Raw genomic sequence first — 27,540 nt, forward strand, 5'->3', positions numbered from 1 at the left:
TGTTGTTGAGCTAAATGTTAAAATAAGTTCTTTCTGAGCAGAGAGCACAAACATGCTGAGGCTGTGCAGAGTCACACTGCAGTTGTTACATACCAACACACTGATGGCAGCAGTGCTCTGACGTGTGTGCAGACAGAGGACCAGTGTGTTTGTTTGCTCGTTCAGTGAAAGGCTTCAGTTTTGTCTTCTTATACAATGTTTGACATTTAAAACAACAAACAAAACATTTTAGGAAATATTTGTTGGCGTTTGTGGCCGTCCAATCAGATCTCACACAGCTCATATAAGTTTGAGAGTTCAGCGTGCACGTCCGTCATACAGCAGATGAATATTGGTTGTAACAAGTGTCACCTGGCAGTTTGTTGCTCTCTGCCAGGTGATTGGCTGAAGAGCTGTGAAAAGGTAGTGGGTGTGTGGGGTGAAGTCAGCGCTCTTCTGTGGAAAAAACCAGAGGCAATTAATTCACTCAGGTGCGAGTGGGTATACTGTCGGTAAGAGACTTTTGCCATTTTTTGTTTGGATCTTTTGCTATTGCATGTGCCTATTTTTTTAATGTGTCATTGGACTTTTTTAGTGTGACCACGAATTTTAATAGAAGAATTGATCAAGCCCTAGATCGACTGCGCGCAGGGAAACTGATCAATATTGTAGGTATATTGAGTGTTTGTTTTAGTTTCATGATTTTGAATGGTTTTATAAAATTGCTATTTTATTGGGTAATATTTTAATTGATAATGTTGTTTGTTTTTCAGCTGTGCTGTCTCTGCTGTCCTTTTTTTGTTCTTTTGATTGATTTGTAATTTTGTTTTGGTTAGTCCGTCCAGCCGTAGAGGCGGTTATTGATTGAGAGTAAGTTTTGTAAGGGCGGACTAACCTCTCTTTTGTTTTTTATTTTAATTGTTTGTGCCACTTCCCTTTATCTCTCAGATCACAGGCCATACATAGCACTGATTCCCAGCTGCGCTGAGACCCGAATTGTTTGCAGTGTGTGCCACGATTGCAGTGTCGCTAAGCGGGGTGTGACGGGTTGTAGTGTTATTTCGCACAGTTTGTGTGGTAAGTCTCATGTGCAGCTGGGATATCGGCAGGATGTGTTGTAAGTCCTGTCTGGAAACGACTGGGAATTTGTATGTTTAACTTATGTAATAAATAAATGATCAGTTATTTCTTTGCCCCGTTTACTCATCCCTTGTCCTCGGTTACATAATTTTCTACGCTTTCACATTAACTATTTTATTTCCTACATTTGTGTGTACATTTTTATTTTATCTTACATGTCGTTGTAGGCGGGCCGCTCGTCCTGCAGGGGGCAGTAATGCAGAGATAAAACCGGATGCAGTGGGGGAGCCGGTGACGTGTTTCCTGTTAGTGTGCGTGCTGTGTTCGTGTGTGTTCGTATGGTTTCTGCTCGGTTGTTGGATTAACGGCTAAACTCCGCAGCAGACATGGTGAGAATCAGCATTTTAATCTGTTGTGTTCACTGACGTCACAGCCGTGTGCACGTTAATCAATATTCATTATTAATCAGTGATCAGGAAGCGCTCAGCGGCTCTGTGAGGAGCCGCTCCTCCGACTCCAAACCGTGTTAAAACACTCTGAGTTAAAAATAACAGATTTTTGAATGGAGTCTGGTGGAGCAGCTGAAACATGGAGAAGACTGAGCAACCAAAGCAGACCGTGATCACCTGGTGTATCGATCAGGTGGCTGTATTGAACATTAATGCTCACGTCACCTACCGCCTACTGGTGATGGCCAGAGGGGCCGATGGTGCGATATGGCAGCCTCGCTTCTGTCAGTCTGCCCCAGGGCAGCTGTGGCTACGACTGTAGCTGCTCCACCAGTGTGTGAATTCAAATTCAAATTTTATTTGTCACGTACACAGTCATACACAGTACGATATGTAGTGAAATGCTTAGACAACTGCTCGTGACCTAAAGAGAACAAAAAAGGAAAAGGCTATGAATAAGATAGGAAATAAATATGAAAAATTAAAAAGGGTAAATTTAACTAGGAAGGAATAAAATATAAATTAAGATTAAAAATGAAATAACTGTACAACAAAATACACAATATAGAACTATATAAGAATGTATGAAGAAATATAAATAAATATATACACAATAACAGCAGCGTGATTTAAGTAATGAAGTGTAAACAAAGTCCAGAAAGTCCAGTGTGTGTGTGTAAGAACTGTATGTGTGGGTCAGTACTGTGTGGTGGTGTGATTGAGAGACCGTATCGCCTGCGGGAAGAAGCTCCTCCTCAGTCTCTCTGTGTTGGTCTTCAGGGAGCGGAATCGCTTTCCTGACCTCAACAGAGAGAACAGTCTGTTGTTGGGATGGCTGAGGTCCTTCACCATCTTCCTGGCCTTGGTCCAGCACCGCCTGCTGTAGATTGAGTGCAGGTCAGGGAGCTCGGAGCGGATGGTGCGCTCAGCTGACCGCACAACCCTCTGTAGAGCTCGTCTGTCCTGCATGGTGCTGTTCCCGAACCAGGTTAAGATGTTTCCCGTCAGGATGCTATGGTGCACGAGTAAAAGTTCCTGAGCACCTTGGAGGGCAGTTGGAAGTCTCTCAAGCGTCTGAGGTGGTAGAGACGCTGTCGGGCCTTTTTCACCACAGTGTTGATGTGACAGGACCATGACAGGTCCTGCGTGATGTGAACTCCGAGGTATTTGAAGCTGTCCACTCTCTCCACTGGGCACTCGTTGATGACGGGGGTCTGGTAGTTCCTCTCCTGCTTAGTGCTGAAGTCCACTATCAGCTCCTTTGTCTTACTGACGTTTAGAAGGAGGTTGTTCCTCTGGCACCAGTTCTCCAGATTCCTAATCTCCTTCAGGTAGGCCGTCTCGTTGTTATCAGAGATCAGGCCCACCACGTCAGCAAACTTGATGATGGTGGTGGAGCTGGTAGTGGCCACACAGTCATATGTGTACAGAGAGTACAGCAGGGGGCTCAGAACACACCCCTGGGGGGCTCCAGTGCTGAGAGTGGTGGAGGCTGAGACATGTCCGCCCATCCTTACTGCCTGTGGTCTGCCAGTTAGGAAGTTGGAGATCCACTGACACATAGATGAGCTGAGTCCCAGATGCTCCAGCTTGGTGGTGAGTGTGGAGGGAATTATGGTGTTAAATGCAGAGCTGTAGTCTATGAAGAGCATTTTAACATAATTCCCCCTTCTAGTGTCCAAGTGAGTGAGTGATGTGTGGAGGAGATGAGAGATGGCATCGTCTGTGGAACAATTTGGACGGTAAGCGAACTGTAGTGGGTCCAGTGTGTCTGGTAGTGAAGAAATGATGAAGTCTCTGACCAGGCGTTCAAAGCACTTCATCACTACTGAGGTGAGGGCTACAGGGCGATAGTCATTGAGAGAAGCAGGGTGGGGTTTCTTCGGGACAGGAACAATGATGGACTCTTTGAAGCATGTGGGGATCACCGACTGAGATAAAGAGATGTTGAATATCTCAGTGAACACAGGAGCTAGCTGGTATGCGCAGTCTCTGAGGATACGACCTGGGATGCCGTTAACACTAGCATCATTGGAGTCCTTAGCTGCAGCCTCGAAGCGAGCATAGAAAGTGTTCAGCTCGTCTGCCAGAGCCACGGCCGCGTTCGTCATACCGGTTGTTGGTGCTTTATAGTCCGTTATTGTCCTTAGTCCCCGCCACAGGCTCCTAGAGTCACTCTGTTGGAGTTGTGACTCTAGTTTCCTCCCGTAGCGCTGCTTCGCCTCTTTCGCCTCTTTCACCGCCCTCCGCACGTTATATGACGCGGCTTTGTACGGGTCCATGTCCCCCGTCATGAGTCCTGTGTTGTAGGCAGCGGTGCGGGATCTCAGAGCGTCGCGGATGGTTTTATCCACCCACGGCTTCTGGTTGGGAAACGTTGTGATAGTCTTTGTCTCCACGGTATCATCCGCTAGTTTCCCGATGAATCCCACAACCGCTTCCGTAAACTCGTTGACATCATCGGAGCTGTTTCTGAACATGCCCCAGTCTGCGTCATCGAGTGCGTCCTGTAACGCGGCCACCGATTGATCCGTCCAGCGCGCGACCTTCCTCTGAACCGGAACTTCCTGTTTCAGCCTTTGTTTGTATTTTGGGATGAGGAAGATGGCGGCGTGATCAGATTTGCCAAACGGGGGGCAGGATTGTGCCTTGTAGCCGTCCTTGACCGTAGTGTAGCAGTGGTCCAGTGTCCTTTCACCTCTGGTGGGGCAGGTGATGTGTTGATAAAAGTTCGGCGCTGCGCGTTTGAGGTTGGCGCTATTAAAGTCCCCCGTCACAATAAGCGCAGCGTCCCGGTGTTGTGTCTGGTGCTGTGTGAGTGCCTCATGCAGCTCGCATAAGGCGGTGACCGTGTCCGCTTGTGGTGGAATATAAACGGCACTTACAATGACCGATGTAAATTCCCGAGGTAGATAAAAAGGACGACACATGATGGACAGTAGTTCCAGATTTGGTGTGCAGGAGCGTGTGAGAGGAACAACGTTCGCACTGTTGCACCAGTTGTTGTTCACCATTAAACACACGCCGCCTCCCCTTGACTTCCCCGAGTCCCGTGTCCTGTCCATGCGGTGAACCGAGAAGAACTCGGCCGGCTGGATGGCGTGGTCCGGCACCGCTGGGTTCAGCCATGTCTCGGTGAAGCAGAGGAGATTGCAGTCCCGAATGTCTCTCTGGAACTTTATCCTGGCCCTGAGGTCGTCAAGCTTGTTCTCCAGTGACTGGACGTTGGCGAGCAGGATGCTAGGCAGTAGAGGTGGGAATCACCATACATCCCACGATACGATATTATCACAATATTTAAAAATATTTTGCGATATTCAGATTCTGTACATAAAGGTTTATCAATATTCATTTTATCTAATATCAAAGTCTCGCACTCAGTCTTTCTCTTATTTCAGTTTTATTGTTGACAAACTGAACGGTTTGTATTACAGTCTAGTCCAACTGAACTGAATGCAACCATCTGGTACAATTACAGCTATTTATAAAAACTATGCAGCCCATTCAGCAACTGAAGAATTTGAAAGTAAATTAAAACAAAATATAATTTTACATTAAATACAAAAGTTTTAAACTTCATTAAAATAAAACATGTCTTAAATTAAAATAAGTAAACTGCCAAAAAAAAGTTAAACACATTTGGACAGTGTCAGGATTCTTGCTCAGAAAAAGGAACTGATCAACATGCTCTGAAGTCAGAGTTCCAGTCCACAAAAACCTTTTTTGTAACAAAGTATCGATTTCTGCTGTCCCTGTATCGATACATTATTAGCAAACAAAATATCACGATACTACACAGTATCGATTTTTTTCCCCCACCCCTACTAGGCAGAGGTGTGCACGAGCTCTCAGCCTGTTCCTGACGCCGGCTCGCTTCCCTCTAGGCCGCCGCCGCTTCCCTTTGTTCTCCCTCAAGATCTCACTGAATGTGAATGTGAGAGTGAATGAATAGTGGAATTGTAAAGTGCTATATAAATGCAATCCATTATCAGCTTGATTAAACTGCTGATTTTAATGGAGTCTGGCGGCAGTCTGGGTCTCAGCTCTTGCCCAGGTGTCAACTTTACCTGGATAACACCTCCAGGCCCAGCTGCAGGCCAACAAGGAGAGGTTCAGAGGAGGTGCTTGGTGACCTCACGTGCTATTGGTTACCATGAAATTACCTCCTCTTTGAGCTCCACATGTTTCCAGATGTTTCTCTCTCCGATCTTCTCTCTGTGCAGGCGAGGAACGCCGAGAAGGCCATGTAAGTACTTCCTGTCAGAGATGTGCTGTATGACACCCCCCCCCCCCACACACACACACACACCTGTCCTCCTCTTTCTGTGGTCCTCCTCCACCTGACCACCTCTTCCTGTTGTCCACCTCTTCCTGTTGTCCTCCTCTTCCTGTTGTCCTCCTCTTCCTGTTGTCCTCCTCTTCCTGTTGTCCTCCTCTTCCTGTTGTCTTTCTCTTCCTGTTGTCTTTCTCTTCCTGTTGTCCTCCTCTTCCTGTTGTCCTCCTCTTCCTGTTGTCCTCCTCTTCCTGTTGTCCTCCTCTTCCTGTTGTCCTCCTCTTCCTGTTGTCCTCCTCTTCCTCTTCCTCCTTCCTGCTGTCCTCCTCCTCCTCTTCCTGCTGTCCTCCTCCTCCACCTGTCCTCCTCCTCCACCTGTCCTCCTCCTCCACCTGTCCTCCTCTTCCTGTTGTCCTCCACCTGTCCTCCTCTTCCTGTTGTCCTCCTCTTCCTCTTCCTGTTGTCCTCCACCTGTCCTTCTCTACCTGCTGTCTTCCTCTTCCTGCTGTCCTCCTCCACCTGACCTCCTCCTCCTGTCCTCCTCTTCCTCTTGTCCTCCTCTTCCTCTTGTCCTCCTCCTCCACCTGTCCTCCTCCTCCACCTGTCCTCCTCCTCCACCTGTCCTCCTCTTCCTGCTGTCCTCCTCCACCTGTCCTCCTCTTTGGGTAAATGTGTCCCTCTGCTTTGTCTGTCAGGACGGCCCTGGCTCGGTTCAGGCAGGCTCAGCTGGAGGAAGGAAAAGTCAAGGTGAGTTTCGAGATCCAAAGCGTTTATCGTCATGTGTACAAAGAAAAGCATTTCTCTGTACAATGAAATTCTTTCTCTGCTGTCCACACACAGATGCCGGTTAATATCTGCAAATAGAACTAGAACAAATAAAATACATGTGCAAAAATTATTATTACTGTTAAAATAGGTCAGCTGTTCAAGAGTCTGATAGCTGTGGGGAAGGAGTTGTTGATGTTCTGGATTTCGCACTTCTAAACCTTGGTCCTAAGCAGAAGTTTGAGGAGTCCGTGTTGGGGGTGTGTGGGGTCTTTGAGGATGGAGGCAGCTCTCTTCTGGACTCTGTGATGGTAGATGCTCTGCAGAGAGGGCAGCGGGGTCCTGATGATCTTCTCCGCAATTGTTATCACTCTGCAGGCGGTTGCGGTCTATAGCAGTAGTGCTGCCGTCAGATAAACACCTGTCTGCCTGATCTCTCATCTGTAGGAAAGAAGACCCTTTCTGGCCTCAGAGTGCAGTGAACTTCCTAAAGCTGAAAAATGGAGACGACAGGTAGTCACACTGCAGCACTAGTATCAGTAGTGGTGATGGTACCTGCAGTCAGGTGTACTGAGTGTGTCCTGTGTGCCTGTTTCAGATTATCAGTGAAATCTCAAAGAAAGTCGCACAGATCCAGAACGGTGAGTCCAAGTCTCTTCCTCACTTGTCCCACTCCCCTTCTCTCACCTGTGTCTCTCTGTGGCTCAACAGTTGGGAGTTCGTCTTGCAATCGGAAGGTTGCCGGTTCGAGCCCCGACTCGGTCGTTGTGTCCTTGGGCGAGACACTTCACCCGTTGCCTACTGGTGGTGGTCAGAGGGCCGGGTGGCGCCAGTGTCCGGCAGCCTCGCCTCTGTCAGTGCGCCCCAGGGCGGCTGTGGCTACAATGTAGCTTGTGTGTAAAGTGCTTTGGGGTCCTTAGGGACTAGTAAAGCGCTATACAAATTAGAGATGGCACGATACCACTTTTTTATGTCCGATACCGATATCATAAATTTGGATATCTGCCGATACCGATATGAATCTGATATAGTGTTTTTTTAATCAACAAAACTGTTTTTTAAATATCTTGCTGCATTTTGTATAAGTTCATACTCAAGTTTAAAACAACAACTACACTAAAGCTATTCTGTTATACCTGTATGCAAAAAAAATATTTCATAGTTCAGCAATACTGATCAATCTAATAAACTTAAACCTACACCATCCTCCCTATTCTGGTATTTTAAAGAGTACTTAGCATAAATATTAAGCAACCTAACTAATAGGGTTCCAACTCCCAGCAACAACAAAAATAAATAAATAAAAAATAGGGAACCACCCCTCACGCTCCACCTCATGATGCTTAATCGACATAATCAACCTTAATTTGATGCAGTGTGGAAAAAAATGCACAGAAATCAATTATTTTTCAAGAAATATTAAATAGATTCAACATCTTTCTTCAACAAAATTGCAGACTGCACAGATGGTACCTTCCCAAAGGAAAAAGTACTATAGCTTACTAGGGTATATATATTAGACTTAATAGTCACTATATACAGTAATGGACTTCTATACATTTTACATCAAATTAAAACTTTGGGTGTCAGATAATTATTTATTAAAAGCTAGACATTTTAAATGAGAATAAGAAAGAAAAGTATGTCTTTGTGCCCCCTTTTCCCTGTTCATGCCCTATTGGCCCCCCTGGCTAAACTTTGCTAGATCCGCCCCTGCACAGTTACCAGCGTCAGCTACGTAGAAAAAGATCCTCGAGTAGAAAGTAATATTAAATACATTCTAACAACAGCTTATCAAGCTTAAACGTGCTGCTGTTGTTCAGCCGCTGGTTTCCTCTTTCTGGTGCAAAGTGGGCCAAAAACAAAGACGGACTCGCGACAGAAAAGCCGATCAGCTGATCATTTAAGCAGTTTCACGATTGAAGTAGCAGCAAGAAGAGGCAGTCGCTCATTAAGCTTAACGCAGGAATGCTTTACAAACATTCAGAGATGGACTTACACACTTGCTTTACTTCTCTCGGGATAACTTTGTCGGAGATGAAATGCCGGGTTGCTAGCGAAGCTCCAAATGCTATCCAGACCACCGACAGGTCCCGCATGCCACAGCCGCTCTATCACGTGATGCATACTGCTCCGACGTGCTAACGTTCTGAGGTGAGTTACGGCGTGTTGCAAGTTTTGTGAGGTGCTTTCGTGATATTTAATGGATCGGATTACATTTTTTATTTTTCTCCGATATCCGATCCAGTAATTTAGGTCAGTATCGGACCGATACCGATACGTAATATCGGATCGGTCCATCTCTAATACAAATACAGACCATTTACCTGTGCCTCACCTGTGCCTCACCTGTGCCTCACCTGTGCCTCACCTGTGCCTCACCTGTGCCTCACCTGTGCCTCACCTGTGCCTCACCTGTGCCTCACCTGTGCCTCACCTGTGCCTCACCTGTGCCTCACCTGTGCCTCACCTGTGCCTCACCTGTGCCTCACCTGTGCCTCACCTGTGCCTCACCTGTGCCTCACCTGTGCAGCTGGTCTGGGTGAGTTCAGGATTCGGGATCTGAACGATGAGATCAACAAGCTGCTGAGAGAGAAAGGTCACTGGGAGGTCCGCATCAAAGAGCTCGGAGGACCCGACTATGCAGTAAGAGACATACACAGGAGTTCACGTTTAATCTGAGCCATCAAAGGGTCAGATTAATAGAACTGTTACCATAGTAACCACTGATTTAAAGCCTGCTGTGATGAGTCACGTGACCCTGAATGTTGTAATCTGTGTAACATCGTGCTGCGAGACTTTCATCAAATCCTGACTTGATATTGATAATCTTGATTTATTATCAGTAATCATGGCAAGTTATTGAAAATTCCAATTTATTTATCAATCGGCGCAATCGAAGCAGCTGACCGCGTGTTTGTGTCGCAGCGCATTGGGCCAAGGATGTTGGACCACGAGGGAAAGGAGGTGCCTGGAAACCGCGGCTATAAATACTTTGGAGCTGCCAGAGACCTGCCGGGAGTCCGGGAGCTGTTCGAGAAGGAGCGTACGTATTTGCATCACTTCCTGTTTGATGTCACACTGTCACACCATCGGTCCTCACCAAGTATGTAATCTCCCAGCTGCCCCAGCGCCGAGGAAGACAAGGGGGGAGCTGATGAAGGATGTGGATGCAGAGTATTACGGCTACAGAGACGAAGACGACGGCGTCCTTCTTCCTCTGGAGGCGCAGTACGAGAAACAAGGTTCATAATCCCCAGATTATAAAATAATCCAGAGAATATGTGAAAATCCTGGATGATGGAATTATTGGATTATAGTTCAGCAGATTTGAAGCGTCTGTTCATGCGTGTGACACTTCAGGTAACCTCACGTGTGTCTGTGTCTGTGTGTGTTTGTGTGTGTGTGTGTGTAGCTGTGCTGGAGGCGGTCCACAGGTGGAAAACAGAGAGAGAGTCTCGAGTGTCTGGAGAGAAACAGCAGGAGGAGGAAGAGGAGGAGAGCATCTACACCGTCTACAACGAAGAGGTGAACTGTCTCTTTACCTGCTCAGCCAATCAGCTTCTGTCAGGTGACCTCGGCACACCTGAGAGCGGTTCACTCGTAGAAACACACCGTCTGGTGTGAACGTGTGACTCTGACATGTAATCCAGATAAAATGATCTGGGTTTTTCTTCCATGGATCATGTAATCCAGATCACTTTTGTCCTGGTCAGTAAGAACTGAATAGGATCACTTTAATCCGGGTACAGGTTTAAGGTTATCAGTACTTGTAGTGTGCTGAGATCGTTACCAAATACGATAAATTTGATGTTAACAGCTGGATTATTGCATTAGCCATGTTTACCTCGTCTGCTTTATCGTGATACGAGGACGAGCTGAAGACACTGAAACATTTTTCAAACGTTGAGGTAGACGTCATCCAGGTGAGGAAGTCCCAGAAGGTCGACCCTGTTCATCGGTTTCAGTGAAACATTTCAGTGTCAGCTGGTCTTCGATCGATAGTTACAACAATTTGCATATCAATGATGATGAAACTGACCTCACAGCCCATTGTTAGTCAGTGCTGCTTGTTCATAGGGTCGGAAACCTGCAGTCAGCTGAGACTGAAGAAGTCACCTGATGACGATGTTTCACTGAAGATGTGCAGCTGAACAGAGTCAGCCTTCTGGGTCTGACAGACGGGGTTCACGTGATTTTTATTTCATTTTATTTAACATTCAATCCAGTGACCCAACGTCAACAACATGTGGGTTATTTACTGAAACATGGTGGACATTTCGAATCATCCTTAAATCATCCAAGTTAAATAAGTTTAGAGAAGAGAAAAATAAAGACTAATTTACTGACACACACAGATGTGCTTGAATATGAACAATCTTTTTTTATTTCTGCAGCCTGATGACCAGGAGGAGCAGGAGGAGCAGGAGGGAGAGGATGGAGGACTCGCCTTCATCGCACACGTACCTGTTCCATCTCAGAAAGAGGTGAGACACACAAACACGCTTGCCTGCAACGTGAGGACCCTCACTGCCAAGGATGACGCCTGATTCTAACCAGAGCCTTGAAAGCAGCTCTGACTGTGTCCGCTTCATTTAGATCTCCAACCTACATAGAGCCAACAACGTGGCCTACCTGAGTGGGCGTCACCTTTGGCACACCTGTGCAGGCGGTGTTATCTTTACATTTCCCAGGAGGTGCAGGTCAGCCTACCGTGCAGGGTTTCAGGAGAGTTTGGTCTGTTCAATTCACTTTTATTTACACAGCGCCAAATCACAACAACAGTCGCCTCAAGGCGCTTTATACTGTAAGGTCGACCCTGCAATAACACATACAGAGAAAAACCCAACAATCATATGACCCCCTATGAGCAGCACTTTGGTGACAGTGGGAAGGAAAAACTCCCTTTTAACAGGAAGAAACCTCCCACAGAACCAGGCTCAGGGAGGGGCGGGGCCATCTGCTGTGAGAGAAGGAGGACATGATAAAGACACAGGTCGTGCCCAAATTCATGGGCTGCATCCTCCTGAGGACGGGTTTGTAGACCGATTACATCACAGCGACGCGCCGAAGGCTGTCCAAATTCGTAGACTCCTCCGAATGCAGCCGACAAATGCGTCCTCCTTTTCACCGAATTTGAAGGATGGGTCGGGTGTGTCCTTCGTGGCCCACCATATCCAAGAATTCAAACCAGCCAAACTCCAGTTTCCAGCAATGGCGGCCGCTGCTAAGTTTTTAAATTACTCTTACTAATCTTTCTGGGTCACAAAATAAACTTTTAACATATTGTCAGGCGAGAAAGCAGCTGTGTAAACATCAAATATCTGCTCGGTTTATCAAGATATCGCATATTTACAAAAGTGCTTCGACGTTTTCAGAGACGTCTGCTCCCCACCAGCTCGACAGCTAGCCGGGAGCTCGAGGGTTACTGATGCGGCCGAGAGCGGCACAACTCCCGGCACATCATTTTCAGATCACCGCGGACTTTCGCTGCTCGGGTTAAACGTAATATATAAGTCACTTAGACAACCTAAAAATGTTATTGTTGGGCTTTTTTCAGTGTTTTGTTTGTTCGTGAGTAAATCAGTTTGGCTGAGATTAAAGTTCTTAGATTAGATTAGATAAAGTAAAACTTTATTAATCCCCCGGGTGGTTTTCACACAGCTGAATAAACGTCAAACAGAAAACTGATTAAACAGACGTGTGAGGCAGTCGAGAATTTCCGCCAGTGTCCTGTTATATTTTAGACAGCAAGGAGCAGACGGCCGAGTTTATTAAACTCCACCGAGACAGCGGTGACGCAGATCTGAAGGCAAGACCGTTCCATTTCACTGCCGTTTACTTCCGGCCTACCCGACCTTCTGAGGACCCGGCCCACGTAGACCGCCAAGGCTGGGTCCTCAGGAGGATGCAGCCCATGAATTTGGACACGACCATGCTGTGGAAGAGAGACAGAGATTAATAACGGATATGATTCAGTAGAGAGGTCTGTTAACACATAGCGAGTGAAGAAGAAACACCCAGTGCATCATGGGAATCCTCCAGAATGGTCTAGTGATGAAGTACCTGTGGTACGTAGTTCAGGAGTAACCTCCCTGTCTGTCTGTCTCTCAGGTGGAGGAGGCTTTGGTCAGGAGGAAGAAGATGGAGTTGCTGCAGCGTTACGCCAGCGAGACTCTTCAGGCTCAGAGTCAGGAGGCCCGAGCTCTACTGGGGCTCTGACCCATCTGTCTGCTGCTGTAAATACAGGCGTGTTTTTTACCTTTTCTTAATAAAAACTTTCTGCTCTTCAGTTTCTTCTCGTCTACTTTTCTTGCTTATAGTGAACCTCAGGTCTGCCCCCTGCTGGACAGTGAAGTGAACAAATTTCATTGAGGGGAAAGAAATGTTGACTTTTAAGAGAATATCGGCACCAAACCACAGCAGCAGTCTCCTCCGGGCGCTTTTAACGTAGAGACTCGACAGCAATTTAGTGCAACTGATCTCAAAACTGGGAAAAAGAATCACAAACGTCATGATTTTTAGGAAAAAGTTCATTGTGACAGACTGGCGTGCATCCTCTCACCTGTGACAGCTAAAATAGGCTCCACCCCCCATGACCGTGACATGGATAAGCAGAAGAAAATGGCTGGAACATGTTTGTGCAGCTAAATTTGTTTTATTCTTTTGTTTTGTTTTGTTTTTACACGTTTTCATTTCCTTTCCAGCTGGATATCACAAAGGTTTTCCATCGCTATGGTAACGATGCTCTGCTTCTTCTTCTGTGTTGGCCCTCATATTCACACTACCTTTAACCTCAGCAGCAGCAGGGGTCAAAGGTTCATCAGCAGTACCTCGCTGTACTGTCAACACTGAGGTTACTGCAGTACTTCAGTCTGTGTCATCATGTGGCTTCAATCTGCCTGTTGATTGGTGGCAGCATTCTGCAGCATGTGGCTGATTAATGACCTGACGCTTCATGTGATGTCATGTGAGGAGGAAACGGCTGTGTGTGTGTGTCTCTCTGTTTGTGTGTGCGTCTGTTTGTCTGTGTGTGCGTCTGTGTGTGTGAGTCTGTCTGTCTCTCTGTGCGTCTGTGTGTATCTCTGTCTGTGTGTGTGTGTGCGTGTGTGTGTGTGTCTGTCTGTCTGTCTGTCTGTGTGTGTGTGTGTGTGTGTGTGTGTGTGTGTGTGTGTGTGTGTGCGCACGCGCGCGTCTGCTTCAGCGTCCTTATCTCCAGTGAACCAATCGTGACCCTGAACCTCAACTTGAAGCTGAACCTGAGGTGCTGTTGGATCCAGGTGACTCCTCCCACCTGTACAGGTACAGTTTACACTTCATTTATAGATCACATGTCTGAGACTTAAAGCTGAGTGTTTAGCTCAGGTAACAGGATCTATTTTTCAATTCCTGTTATCAGCTTAATATAGGAGCTAATCAACTAATGACCAAACTAACATGACCAGGTTATCTCGAGGCCACGCCTTCTTCTCCTCCACAGGTAACCCATCCCTCATCTCTGTCTGTGTCACAGGAAAATACCGTACCGTCAGCTGAGCAGAAGCTTTTTTTGTGGTGACAACGCAAGTGTGCTGCATCAGGCTCCTCCCACTGGTGACATCGCAGCTGTGTGGATATAAAGAGCGATGAGCGGCAGAGGGACCTGCGCGTCATGTGGTGTCGAGGTTTCCTGCAGCAGACGGTCAGACATGTTTCCAGCAGGCAGGTCAGTGTGTGTGTTATGACATCCTATGAACCCAGACTGATAACTATTGATAATCTATTGATCGTGTCTTACTGTTTGTCGGACAACAGCAGGCTTCTTCACATGATGGAGGAAAAGTGAATAACTTGTCTTTCTCTCTCGTACCTGTCCGTCAGGCGGGCGTCATCTTCGATGTGGATGGCGTCCTGGTGCGTGGGTCCGCCGTGATCCCAGCTGCTCAGCGAGCTTTCAGGAAGCTCCTGGACAGTAACAACAACTTCCTTTTTCCCACTGTCTTCGTCACCAATGCAGGAAGCTGCCAGAGACACCACAAAGCCCAGCAGCTGTCTCACCTGCTGGACGTCCAGGTAGGAGGCTGCAGAACTTCCTGTTTTGATTCCAGCTGTGTAGGCGCCGTTTATCGATCGATTATTTAAGCTTTTTTGGACTCTTACGTATAATTTAACACAGTCAGCCTGTTTCCTCACCTCTCAGTGAGCCTCCTCCCTACCTGTGTGTGTGTCTCAGGTGATTCTGGTAAAGTTAATCTGTGCTCACCGTGTTCTCGCTGTGGAAGCTGTGACACGGCTGCATAAACACACTGAGGGCTTCTCCGTGTTCACGGGACTCTGTTGGGCTTTAATGTCATTAATTTATAACTTTAAGAGGTCCCATGACTCTAAATTCAACTCAGGAGGTGATGAAGAGGAGAGGAGGAAGATAGCCCTAACATCACATGACTGTCACATGGTGCGAGGGGTTGGCTCTGGTTGGTAGAGCTGCTGATACAAGTACCGATACTTTTACTCTTTAAAGGCAGCTGATGCAGGAGAGCAGAATCATCTATCTGCTAATTCTGAACACTTTTTACTGACCATTAAATTACTGTGACTTTGACTTTACACAGTAATGAGTTAACACAATAAAACACACCTTTCAGCTCTTATTTTGAAGAGCTGGATGTAACTGTTCCTGTCTCTGAGCAGCTCAGCTGACCCGTGTCACGACTGATGTGTGTTATTCTTGTTGTGAATGTTATGAATTTAACACCTTTAACCTCCGTTACAAATGAGCCCGTGTGGCTCAACACTGTGTAACATGATGTCAGACAGTGACATTTATTCAAATTAGTTCATTGTTTTGCCATGAACATTTTTAAGGCTGTTAGTGTTCACGTGCTAACATTAATGCGATTAACATTCATGTGGATCGCAGAACGGACAGACTTTGGATAAACTGACGGAGACATTTCAGGGACTTCGAGTCATTCTGCGCTCCAGATGGGTTACTTGTGTTAAAAATTTTAATTGCATTATGTTAACATTGACAGCCCTAAAATGTTTTAATTCATTGTGTTGTTGCTCATATCTGTGCTGTGATTGGACGCCAGGATTCATCCTGAATCCTCCTGACTTGAATGTAGAATCATGGGACCACTTCAAGTCTACAGCGCATCTGAGGGTCCATTTTTAAAGCATGGCTCACACTAAAGAACATCAGCGCGTCACTTTGTCTCGTGGAGGCGCCGTCAGTGGCTGGGTCCATCTTTTATCTACAGCTGTTCTTCGGACCACTCATGTCTCTCTCTGTCTGTAGATCACGCCGGAGCAGGTGGTCCTTTCCCACAGTCCTTTGCAGATGATGAAGAGTTTCCACGATAAATGCGTCCTTGTGTCTGGACAGGGGCCGGTGACACACATCGCCAACACGTATCCTCCTCAAAGTTCATCAGGGTCAGAAAACTGCAGACAGGACCTCATCCTGGTGCTCACAGAAAGATCACGAGGAGTTCCAGGAAGCAGGTTTAGCTGCAGCTCTGATTGCGCTAACCCTGAGATGAAGGAAACTTTTCTGTCCCAGAAATACTGTTAACCTCTACTCTGAGTCAGTTACCATGGTAACAGACTCCAAACTAACCTGCTGGCTGCCATGGTTTCTCTCTGACTCCTCCCCTCTGCTGCACCTGAACCAGCCAACTGACTCATTTCCTCATTCAAGTCAATTCTGTCCAAGCTCAGAGCAAACAATTAATCTGCAGATGTTTTTACAAAAACTATGATAATCAATCACACTGATGGATAAATGGATCTTATTTGAGTGAAGTTCAGGCTGAGATGACTTTAAAACTAAAGCTGAACTAAATGTGTTTAAAGTCACTGCAGACAGTCTGACTGTAATCGTGAAATGTAACCACTGAAAATCACCTGAGTCGGCCTCGGCAGGTCGACCCAGAACCAGATCAGCCAGAACATGGGCTCCGTGACGGATCAGCAAACAGAGTCCACTTGCACAGCAGGACGGATCGAAACAGATTTTTGATCAGGGATTCAGATCGGATTCGTCCCAGATGTTTTTTTTTAACTTTTTTTTAGCTTGAAGCTGATATTAGAGCGACATTATCAGCATTTTTATCCAGTTATGACAGAACTCAGGGAATTCTTTATTTTTACTGGAATTTTTGAAATAATGAAATGGTCGTTAACTGTAGCAAACAGTTTTTAATTAAAAACAGACTCGAGTGCAGATCCCTCTTGGACTTCAGATGAATAATTAGATTTAAAATCAGATCTAAAATTAGGATTCATGAGCACGGTGGCACGGTGGTTAGCACTGTTGCCGCACAGCAAGAAGGTCCTGAGTTCAATTCCACCATCAGCCCGGGGTCTTTCTGTGTGGAGTTTGCATGTTCTCCTCGTGTTTGCGTGGATTCTCCCCGGGTACTCCGGCTTCCTCCCACAGTCCACAGACATGCAGTTAGGTTAATTGATCAATCTCCACTATCTAAATTGCCCATAGGTGTGAATGTGAGTGCGAATGGTTGTCTGTCTCTGTGTGTTAGCCCTGCGACAGACTGGCGACCTGTCCAGGGTGTACCCCACCTCTCGCCCTATGACAACTGGGATTGGCTCCAGCGCCCCCACAACACTGAAAAGGATAAGCGAATGGATGGATTCAAGTTGTGATAGCTGACATTATTAAAAATTACATCATTTCTGTCTGCATTGATGAAATCGGTGGTGCAAAGTGATTAAACTGATAAATGTCTTTGCATTCTTCGGTTCCCTGGATTAAAATCAAAGCGCTTTCTTGGCTTTCTTTCTCTACTTGCGCACATGCTTAACTCAGGCTCAACATGCTCAGAGTTGGCTGAACTAACTCTGATCAGCTGATCACCTCAGTTTGTTTTTAAACTCGGAGTTTGATGAACACAGTTCCTGGAATACCCCCCAGGTTAACCTTAATCCTGCTTGTTAATCTGATTTTAACAAATGTTTCCAAATATTTGTCTGGATGATGAGACACTGTGAGGTGTTTTTCACTCAGACAGATTTTTTTGATTGCGGGACTTTAATTGTCGGAACGTCTGAATGAAAAATCTGGGTGTTGCAATCCTGAATGGCTCTTCCAGTTTGGGTTTTCAGAGGGTGATGACCATGGAGCAGCTCTCAGAACACCACCCCCTGCTGGACATGGTGGACCACAGCAGGAATCCCACACTTCCTGTGAGTCCTGCAGACATTAAACTCAGAGCCATTTGTGCAAACAGTTTCTGATTGGTGAGAATGAGACTTCGTTCTACCTGGTAAATAGTGCTGATTTTTTTTTTTTTTTTAAAAGCAAAAATGGCAGTAATCAGTAAGTTAAATTGCACTCCACATGCTCATTAGTGTTTCTTCTTCCAGAGTTATGTTTGTTCATTCCATCATCACTTTGTTTGTTTGTTTCAGTCATCTCCACCACAGAGTCTCCCCCAGATACAAGGTAAGACAGCCAACACACAGGAAGTGGAATGGCTTTTCTTCATCAGCTCCTTTTCTGACTTTCGGTGTTTCCATAGCGATCATCCTGTTTGGGGAGCCAGTCAGATGGGAGACCAATTTGCAGCTGCTGATTGACGTGCTTCTGACCAATGGCAGGCCAGAGTGTGGGTATGACACCCAGCTTTCACCACAGCTGCCAGTCTTAGCCTGCAACACGGACTTGCTGTGGATGGCTGAGGCCCCATCACCACGGTAACAACCACAGACTTACCACAGGTGCTAAAGTGGAGGCGTCCTGCTGATGGCTCTGACTGCTGCTGTGTTGCTGTAGGTTTGGCCATGGGATGTTCTTACTGTGTCTGGAGTCAGTCTACAGGAAGCTGACGGGTCGGGAACTGGAGTACAAGGCACTGCTGGGAAAACCCAGTCTGGTAACCTACCAGTATGCTGAGCAGGTGTTGCAACAGCAGAACTGCAACCGCAGGCTGAACACCATCTATGCCGTGGGGTAACCAATATCATCCATATCGAAATCTGTAACAAATAACAACAACACTGTAACCCCATCTGTAACAACATCACCATCTGTAACAACATCACTATCTGTAACAACATCACTATCTGTAACAACATCACTATCTGTAACAACATCACTATCTGTAACAACTCCATCTGTAACAACTCCATCTTTAACGACATTGGTAACGACTCCATCTGTAACACCATCTGTAACAACATCACCATCTGTAACAACATCACCATCTGTAACAACATCACCATCTGTAACAACATCACTATCTGTAACAACATCACTATCTGTAACAACATCACTATCTGTAACAACATCACTATCTGTAACAACATCACTATCTGTAACAACATCACTATCTGTAACAACATCACTATCTGTAACAACATCACCATCTGTAACAACATCACCATCTGTAACAACATCACCATCTGTAACAACATCACCATCTGTAACAACATCACCATCTGTAACAACATCACCATCTGTAACAACATCACCATCTGTAACAACATCACCATCTGTAACAACATCACCATCTGTAACAACATCACCATCTGTAACAACATCACCATCTGTAACAACATCACCATCTGTAACAACATCACCATCTGTAACAACATCACTATCTGTAACAACATCTAGAACAACATCTGTATCAACACCATCTGTAACAACTCCATCTTTAACGACATTGGTAACGACTCCATCTGTAACACCATCTGCAACAACACCATCTATAACAACACCGTCTCTAGCCACACATCTGTAACTCCATCTATAACAACACCGTCTGTGACATCATCAGTAAAACATCATCTATAACAACATCTGCTGATAGCTCCTCCTCTATTTGATTGTCCTGTTATTGTGGCAGTTTCACTTTTCCAACTGAGAAATAAAGCAGTTCCTAATTGGGAATTGGTCAGATAAATAAAAAATAAAGTATAATTTAATCATGGCTTTGTTTGTAGTTGTGCTGGAAATTTCGTTTGATGTGTCAATCACATATTTTAATCATGTCATATTAGTAATAGTAACATCACTTTCTCACTTTAGTATAGCAAGCTCTTTCCTGACACCAGTTGTATGCATGCATGTAGAATGTTATCACTCACATGGTGGTGCAATTTAATTTAAGATTTTCCACAACAAAGTTTTGAATGCTTTTGAGTTTAATTAATTAATTATAGATTTTACACTGCATCTTGCAGCCCACCAGCAATCACTTGATGGTGTGACCCAGCGTCACACTTTGGGAACCAGTATCTACTTTATTGGCTAATCCAACTGTCTTCTTGTTTCCTAGTGACAACCTAATGACGGACATCTATGGTGCTAACTTGTACAACCGTTACCTGGGTCAGCGGCATGCTGCTGTGACAACCACCACCAGGCTGGTTGCCCGGGGAATGGGAAGTGAGGTGATGGCAGAGGAGGAGCCAATGTCTGCAATTCAGTGCCACTCTATCCTGGTACGTACATCACCTTTGAGGTTTACATCTTTCTTTTTTTGAATGGTGGATGGTCATTAAAAAATGAATTTAAATAATGAGGTTGGAGTGCAAAGGCTGTGATTCTAGCATCTACATGGATGTTAAAAACATCCACAGTAATTATTTTATCTGAGCTGAGCACTAAATCAAATAAAAAGTCTGAGAAATCAGACAGAAACTCTGTGTAAGGTCCAGATGGAGGATAGATGATAATCAATAAGACTGGTTTCTGAGTTTTACAGCTGCGGTGGACAAGGCTAAGCATCAGGCTTTCAAATGAATTAAAAGTCTAAAGTTACACACCGATTCGATATTGATTTTAGGGACCTCAGATTGGCGTAACCGGGTGTCATTACTGCCGACATGAATTACGATTTTACTGAATTTACGTTTACCCTTAGCCAGCAGTTTTAAATTTCCTTCAATGTCGCCTGCTCTGGCCCCTGGAAGACAATTGACTATGGTTGCCGGTGTCTCTAGCTTCACATGTCTGAGAACAGAATCACCAATTACCAGAGTTTGACCCCCCGGCGGGTGTGTCACCGAGTGGGGAAAAACGGTTAGACACATGAACAGGTTGGTGGTGTACCTGGGGCTTCTGTTTAGGACTATGCTTCCTCCTCACCGTGACCCAGCCGCCCTCTTTCCCCAGCTGCTTGGGGTCTGCCGGGGAACAGCTAGCGGGGCCTACGCTATCTTCGGCTGCACCAGCTACAGGGGCCTGGCTAGCTACGGGTGAATGAAGGGTGCGAAGCCGAGTCTCCAATTTAGCAGAGGTGACAAAAGTACAGACATTCTGCTTCCGGTGGCTCGTAGCACCGCATGGCCGCATAGAGAGTGACCTCCGGCACCAACCGTGTGTTTCCCCGGACTCGAGAGCTGTATTAGGGCTACATTGCCATTTTTCGACGCAAGAATGAGTGGGGATAAATCTAAAAAGGGAGGATACGGGCTACGAAACATTCTTGACTGTGAAATGGAGAAGGACGCCGCGGCTAGTGAGGCAAGCCTCTCATCGGGACAAGATGGCGACCGAGGTGAAGGTCTGGTTTGGCTTCGGGATGCTGTGAGTAGCGTACTGGTGGCTGAAATGGCTACATTGCGAACCAAATTGAAAAGTGACTTCAAAGCATTCGGTACGGAATTTCGGGAGGATATAAAGAAGCAAATGGCCGAACTCTCTAAGGAATTGAATCAAAGACTACACGAGATGGCGGATCAGGTAGAGGAGATGACTGGTCGGCTAAAGCACGTCGAGGACAACATGGCTGACTCGGAACGCTGGGACACTGTCAAAGGAGCTTGCAAAGAAAAGCGTCTGGACTTCTTTAAGTTGCTTGAAGACGTTTCACCTCTCATCCGAGAAGCTTCTTCAGTTCTAAGGTCAAATGGTGGAGAGTCCCAGATATAAACCTAGTGGGAGTTTCCCCCCACAGAGGGACAAAAGGACCCCCTGATGATCCTCTAATCGCCTGAGCCAAGGTGGGAAACTGGGTGTGGGTCCCAATCAGCCAGAGTTTCGGGTGTGTTCATTGTGAAACCTGGCCCCACCTTATCATGTGATTTCCTGAGGTCAGATGGCCCAGGATGTGAGTGGGCGTTAAGGTGTCTGGGAAGGATCTCAAAACTGGATTATAGATGGCAGAGAGTTGGTGTCGTAAACCCCGCCTCTGTTCAAAGATGGTCGCTCACAGTGGACATAGATGTTTCTTTCACTCCTCTTTCTGTCCTCTCTGTCCAAAATGTGAACATTGGCATCCTCAAAGAGTGTCCTTTATCCTTAAGATGCAGATGGACTGCTGAGTCTTGTCCTGTGGAGGTGGCTCTTCTGTGTTGTGCCATACGCTTGTGAAGTGGCTGTTTGGTCTCTCCGATGTAGAGGTCTGGGCATTCCTCGCTGCACTGTACAGCATACACCACATTGTTAAGTTTGTGTTTTGGAGTTTTGTCTTTCGGGTGAACCAGTTTGTGTCTGAGCGTGTTGCTGGGTCTGAAATACACTGGGATGTCATGCTTGGAGAAAACTCTCCTGAGTTTCTCTGATACACCGGCTACATAGGGGATGACAATGTTGTTGCGTCTGTCCTTCTTATCCTCCCTCGCTGGTGTCTGGTCTTCTTTTCTGTGCCTCTTTGCTGACTTTAAGAACGCCCATTTAGGATAGCCGCACGTTTTGAGTGCTTCCTTTACATGTATGTGTTCCTTCTTTTTTCCTTCAGGCTTAGAGGGAACATGTTCTGCCCGGTGGTGTAGGGTCCTGATTACTCCAAGTTTGTGTTCCAAAGGGTGATGGGAGTCAAACAGGAGGTACTGGTCCGTGTGTGTGGGCTTCCCGTAAACTTCGATGTTGAGTTTGCCGTTCTCTTCAATGTGCACGGCGCAGTCCAGGAAAGGCAAACAGTCGTCCTTTGTGTCTTCCCTGGTGAACTTTGATGTTTTTATCCACAGCGTTGATGTGCGCAGTGAAGGATTCCACTTCTTGTGTCTTGATGTTGACCCAGGTGTCGTCCACATATCTGTACCAGTGGCTGGGTACTCTTCCTTTGAAAGAGCCAAGAGCCTTCCTTTCCACTTCCTCCATGTAAAGGTTGGCTACAATAGGTGACACGGGGGAGCCCATGGCACAGCCATGTTTTTGTCTGTAAAAGCCTTCGTTGTACTTGAAATATGTAGTGGTGAGGCAGAGGTCTAACAGTGTGCAGATCTGATCGGGTGTGAAGTTGGTCCTGTCCTCCAAGGAGCTGTCTTCTTGTAGTCGTTTTCTGACAGTCTCCACGGCCTCTTTGGTGGGTATGCAAGTGAAGAGAGAGACTACATCAAAGGACACCATGGTGTCATCTGGATCCAGGGTAAGTTTCTGGACCTTGTCGGTGAAGTCGGTGGAGTTCTTGATGTGGTGTGGGGTGTTCCCCACGAGAGGAGCAAGGATGGTAGCAAGGTGTTTAGCAATGTTGTAAGTGGCTGAGTTTATGCTACTGACTATGGGTCTGAGTGGGACAGCTTCCTTGTGGATTTTAGGAAGTCCGTAAATGCAGGGTATGGCATCCCCTGGGTAAAGGCGGTGATATGCAAGGCGGTCAGTGATTTTGTCCTTTTCAAGGTCCTGAATGCAAGCTATAACTTTCTTTTTGTAGCTGCTCTGTGGGGGGAAACTCCCACTAGGTTTATATCTGGGACTCTCCACCATTTGACATTAGAACTGAAGAAGCTTCTCGGATGAGAGGTGAAACGTCTTCAAGCAACTTAAAGAAGTCCAGACGCTTTTCTTTGCAAGCTCCTTTGACTACGATGACCTGGATGACTGAGAACCTTCACAGACAACGCTGGGACATTGGTGTTAGGGATACACTTGTGCAGCTGTTGGAAAATCAACAGGCGCTTCAGGAAAAGGTGTCCGATATGGAGGGCCGCGCTAGGCGCAAAAACATCCGGATCTACGGTGTACCGGAAAACTCGGAGGGCTCGTCGGTGACTACCTTTGTTGAAAATCTGATCAAAGAACACCTAGGCGAAGATTTCGGCCCGGACCGTGCTCTCGGCATTGAGCGCGCACACCGCGGTTTGGTACCAAAACCACCCCCGAACGCCCCACCACACTCAATAATAGTGCGCTTCCTCCGGTTCTCCGTTAAAGAAGAGATTCTCCGCACGGCATGGAACAAAGGGGTACATATCCAAAACAAACGGGTGTATTTCGATCATGACTACTCTCTGGAAGTGCAGAAAAGGAGACTGGTATATATCCCAGTTAAGAAGGCTTTGAAGGACAACGGGATCCGTTTCCAGACACCACTAAGTAAGATGCGAGTGTTTTATGCGTCAGGCAATGTCCTATATAATACCGCGACCCAAGCTGCCGAGGATTTAAGAAAGCGGGGAATAGCCGTGGGTAAGATCACTTTGGGGAACCAAACCAACAGGATGACAGAGGACACTTCCTACTTCCTTGGGAAACGCAGACAGCACACTGCGGGGGCGGCTTCCAGCAGCACGTGCGGGAAAAACTCCAAGCATTCCGGAGGGAGCAAGAAAAAGTGCCAGCAGACGAGTGAACAGCTGATGGCGGGACAACGGTGAGATAGCTGGCGGTAGAGTTTTGATAATCTAACCGCAGGAACACTGACTTTCGTATCCTTCAGAATTCATATTTCTTTAGGTTGGTGCCTACGGACATGGTTAGAGAACCACCACGTTATGTCTAGTAGCGATAAGAGACTGTTTTTGCTTATTCTTTGCCCTTTTTTGGCTTTTTTGTCGGTCACTCCCCTCTTGTCGGATGAGGAGCCCCACCCTGTGGCCAGTCCCCTCAATGTCAAAGGATACTCTTATATCCTTTGTATTGGAAGCTCTTGTTAATGTTTGGTGTGTTTGCTGTTCAGTGAGTTCTGGTTGTGATGTTCTGAGGTCTGGGTTGATTATGTTGTATTCCACATCTCCACTTGATGGCTTATAATTTCTATAAAATGCTGTCACTAAATGTAAATGGCATGAATAGCCCTATTAAAAGAAGCAAATTAATTTGCCAAATTGAAAAAGGAGACAGTAGACTTGGCATATTGGCAAGAAACTCATCTAGACAATGCAGAACATGAGAAATTAAAAAAGATGGGTTTCAGACATACATTCTATTCATCGTATAGGGCCGGGAAAAAACGAGGAGTAGCTATCCTTATCTCAAATAAAATAAAATTTGAACATATATCTACTATAAGTGATAAGGAAGGTCGGTTTGTTTTAGTAAAAGGTAGAATAGAGAATAAGGCGGTCACACTATTAAATGTCTATGCAACCCCCGGGAAGCAACGCAAGCTTCTTTAAGAAGATATTTGATTTGATCTCTAAGGAAACGGTGGGAACTCTTATTTGTGCAGGAGATTTTAATTTACTGTTAAATCCCAGATTAGACTCAAATAATAGGGACAGGAAAAGCACGTCTGGAGGGAAACGGGTTAAAGGAATGTTAATGGAATTAGGACTTATTGATGTGTGGCGATCTATCCATGGGTCAGCGTCAGGATTCACTTTTTACTCTGCTCGACACTCAGTGTATTCGAGGATAGATTACTGTTTTATGTTTAATAGGGATTTACACAGGATAAAAGATTGCAGAATAGGTCCAAGAGATGTCTCTGACCACAGTGGAATTTATATAACGTTACTTCCCACCTCCCCAATTCAGTAATCCTGGCCTCCAGAGCTTTAAACAGGCTACATTTATGACATGTATTGTTATTAGTAAAGGAGGCCAAGGAGTGATTAAATGTCTGACACAAGGAGCAGGAAAGTGCAGGATGAACAGGTGAAGAGGCCCTGCTGCTAGCGACTCGGCTGCAAGCTAAGCGTAGCTAAGCTAAGTTAGTGAATCCCTAAAGACAGTGAGTGAATACTGTGACTGTAATTAGTGGGTGAATCAACACAGAGTGCTCTTTGGATAAAGCATGTGACGATCACACCATAAGATAAGTCATTATCTAAAACTAAACAGGCTAAACAAAAACATCTGTGAACTGTAACAGGAACAGGAAGTGATACTGTATTGCAGAGAGAGCCAACACCAAGTCAGTAAATCAGGGCTATTAAGCCTAATTTTGATTTTGAGCATCAGCGATTTAGTCCTTCAAAATAAAAGCACATCTGAGGACATCTGAGTTCAAAATAATAAGAGTGCAAAAATGCTTATCTTCCCATGTACCTGTCCTCAGGTGTGCACAGGTGTCTACAATCCTCGTTTCCCACTGCCTAGTGACCAGAATAGCAGCATCATGGAGACGGCGTTTCACGGTCACAGAGACCTGGTACCGGAGCCTGACCTGATGGAGCCGAGTTACATGGTGGAGGACGTGGAGGCTGCTGTGGACCTGCTGCTGCAGCAGGAGGGCTCTGACCTCTGACCTTCACAACGGGAAACCTGCACCTGGTTCTCATCAACATACTCCTCTGCCTTTAATCAGAGCTGGTGCTAAATTAGATTGCCTGGAGGGACACACTCTCTCCTACTCTGATTGGTTGTTTCGTTGGAAAAAGTCCTGATCATCAGTGTGTTGAATAAAGTTTAGAAATCTCTGAATTGTGTTTTTATTTGGATATTTTTTGGCAGATATCATCACGTATCCTGAGGGGAGAATGACAGAAAGAGAGCAGCTTTATCTACATTTGTATCCGAGTACAGACACAGACAGGCTTCTGCTCTCACTGGCAGCCTGTCACGGTCAGCCACCAAAAGCTGCGAGGAGCAGATCACAGACACATGCTTCATCCACAAACATTCCAGACATACATAAGTACTAATAACTTTCTACATTCATGGGTCAGAATAAAGCTTTTATAATAACGTGAGATGTCTATTAGTCTTTGAATCTGTAAATGTAGAGCTGTGGAGCTTAGAGACGTGTTTGTTTCATTTAAACTCAGTCTTATCGAGTTTGAATGTTGTTGATAATCTCTCTGTGCTCCGTAGGAAAGACAAGATGATCTTGTAAATATGAAGATTCGTGTTCTGCAGTTTGGTGTGAAGGCCAACAAACTGTGTGGTTCCACTGTAACCTTGGTTCTCTGAGTGACAGTCAGTCTCTCCACTCCGTTACATATTGCACCTGTACAGATAGCTTTTGTGCCTTTTGGCAGCAAAGCAGGGTTGGAGCTCACTAAGCACACATATGCACTACCAAGTGGACATCAATCGCTGGTTTCACTTCTGCACAGAGGTTTTATATGCAAGCTGTGGGGCATGGCCGGGCTACCCATAGCGTGTTAAAGAAGTATCCACACGTGTGTGTCAATACTGCAAATTTTGTTATTGGTCGGATACCAAGTAAATACAGGACCAGTGTTACCTATAGAAACGCTTTTAATCCTTCAGGAAGCCTGTCGGAGAGAACAGTGTGTCCTGGCTGTAAATAAAACAGGCACCACAGAAAGGTTCAGACATGTTTCACAGCATGTTTGACAGATATTTGTTCTTTAAAAAAAGATTTCACACAGTTCAGAGGGCGCTGATTAACAATAACGTGAAATTACAATCTGATATTGTAGCAGAAAGACTGAAGTCGTGTTTGGATACCATTAGAGATGACCGTCAGTCTTTATGCAAGGAACACATGTAAGTACCAAAGTCAGGTTGATTCTGGATGTGACGGATCAGAACTGAAAACAGGTTTATGTTCTTTATTGATATATTTGAAGCCTTTGATTCTGTAAACCACAAATTCTTAATCGATGTTTTGGACTACATTTTGGTCAGTACTTCAAAAAAGCATTAAAACATTTTATAATAATGGTAATATTTGGGTTAAACTTTGGTGGAAACCACTCGGAGAGTTCCCATTTCTCAGGCGTTAAACACGGAGGTCCTGCTGAACGTACGGTTACGGTGTAACCTTGGTTCTCTTAACCCTCTGGGGTCCAGGGTCAGGCACGTGCAGAGGGGGGGGGGAAGGGGCTTGAGCACCCGCCCCTTTAAACGTCTCTGCACGGCCCTGTCCAGGGTATACAGTGGGGCAAAAAAGTATTTAGTCAGCCACCGAT

General features: G+C 45.8%; 2 protein-coding genes across 3 annotated transcripts; both read left to right on the forward strand.

Moving 5' to 3' along the window:
• The first annotated feature begins 238 nt into the window (after positions 1 to 238).
• Positions 239 to 12,838, forward strand: isy1 (ISY1 spliceosome associated protein). The gene is made up of 13 exons (XM_026166611.1): positions 239 to 491; positions 575 to 647; positions 1,287 to 1,448; positions 5,732 to 5,754; positions 6,477 to 6,528; positions 6,994 to 7,059; positions 7,145 to 7,187; positions 9,080 to 9,192; positions 9,475 to 9,592; positions 9,669 to 9,791; positions 9,962 to 10,074; positions 10,944 to 11,033; positions 12,661 to 12,838. Exons 3-13 carry the CDS (start codon positions 1,446 to 1,448, stop codon positions 12,766 to 12,768), a joined length of 852 nt encoding a protein of 283 aa, XP_026022396.1. The 5' UTR covers positions 239 to 491; positions 575 to 647; positions 1,287 to 1,445; the 3' UTR covers positions 12,769 to 12,838.
• An 850-nt stretch (positions 12,839 to 13,688) lies between these two features.
• Positions 13,689 to 26,083, forward strand: LOC113021837 (haloacid dehalogenase-like hydrolase domain-containing 5). Of its 2 annotated transcripts, XM_026166612.1 has the most exons (10): positions 13,689 to 13,848; positions 14,060 to 14,251; positions 14,407 to 14,598; positions 15,827 to 15,939; positions 17,640 to 17,733; positions 17,959 to 17,992; positions 18,069 to 18,243; positions 18,323 to 18,499; positions 19,830 to 19,995; positions 25,719 to 26,083. In XM_026166612.1, exons 2-10 carry the CDS (start codon positions 14,198 to 14,200, stop codon positions 25,905 to 25,907), a joined length of 1,194 nt encoding a protein of 397 aa, XP_026022397.1. In that variant the 5' UTR covers positions 13,689 to 13,848; positions 14,060 to 14,197; the 3' UTR covers positions 25,908 to 26,083. The 2 variants fall into 2 exon arrangements, with proteins under 2 accessions (XP_026022397.1, XP_026022398.1); XM_026166613.1 differs by lacking the exon at positions 13,689 to 13,848 and having other exon boundaries at positions 13,869 to 14,251.
• The last annotated feature ends 1,457 nt before the right edge of the window (positions 26,084 to 27,540 follow it).

The sequence above is a fragment of the Astatotilapia calliptera genome, chromosome 5 (genome assembly GCF_900246225.1).
Source record: "Astatotilapia calliptera chromosome 5, fAstCal1.2, whole genome shotgun sequence".
In the NCBI taxonomy this organism is placed as follows: domain Eukaryota; kingdom Metazoa; phylum Chordata; class Actinopteri; order Cichliformes; family Cichlidae; genus Astatotilapia; species Astatotilapia calliptera.

What these genes read in the sequence shown, in the direction of transcription:
- isy1 (XM_026166611.1), top strand. An exon ending in AGGAACGCCGAGAAGGCCAT is followed by an intron (nt 5,755 to 6,476) that starts GTAAGTACTTCC and finishes TTTGTCTGTCAG; the next exon opens with GACGGCCCTGGCTCGGTTCA. An exon ending in CTGTTCCATCTCAGAAAGAG is followed by an intron (nt 11,034 to 12,660) that starts GTGAGACACACA and finishes TCTGTCTCTCAG; the next exon opens with GTGGAGGAGGCTTTGGTCAG.
- LOC113021837 (XM_026166612.1), top strand. Translation starts at nt 14,198, where the DNA reads ATGTGGTGTCGAGGTTTCCTGCAGCAGACGGTCAGACATGTTTCCAGC. An exon ending in CTCACCTGCTGGACGTCCAG is followed by an intron (nt 14,599 to 15,826) that starts GTAGGAGGCTGC and finishes CTCTGTCTGTAG; the next exon opens with ATCACGCCGGAGCAGGTGGT. An exon ending in GTGACACACATCGCCAACAC is followed by an intron (nt 15,940 to 17,639) that starts GTATCCTCCTCA and finishes TGGCTCTTCCAG; the next exon opens with TTTGGGTTTTCAGAGGGTGA.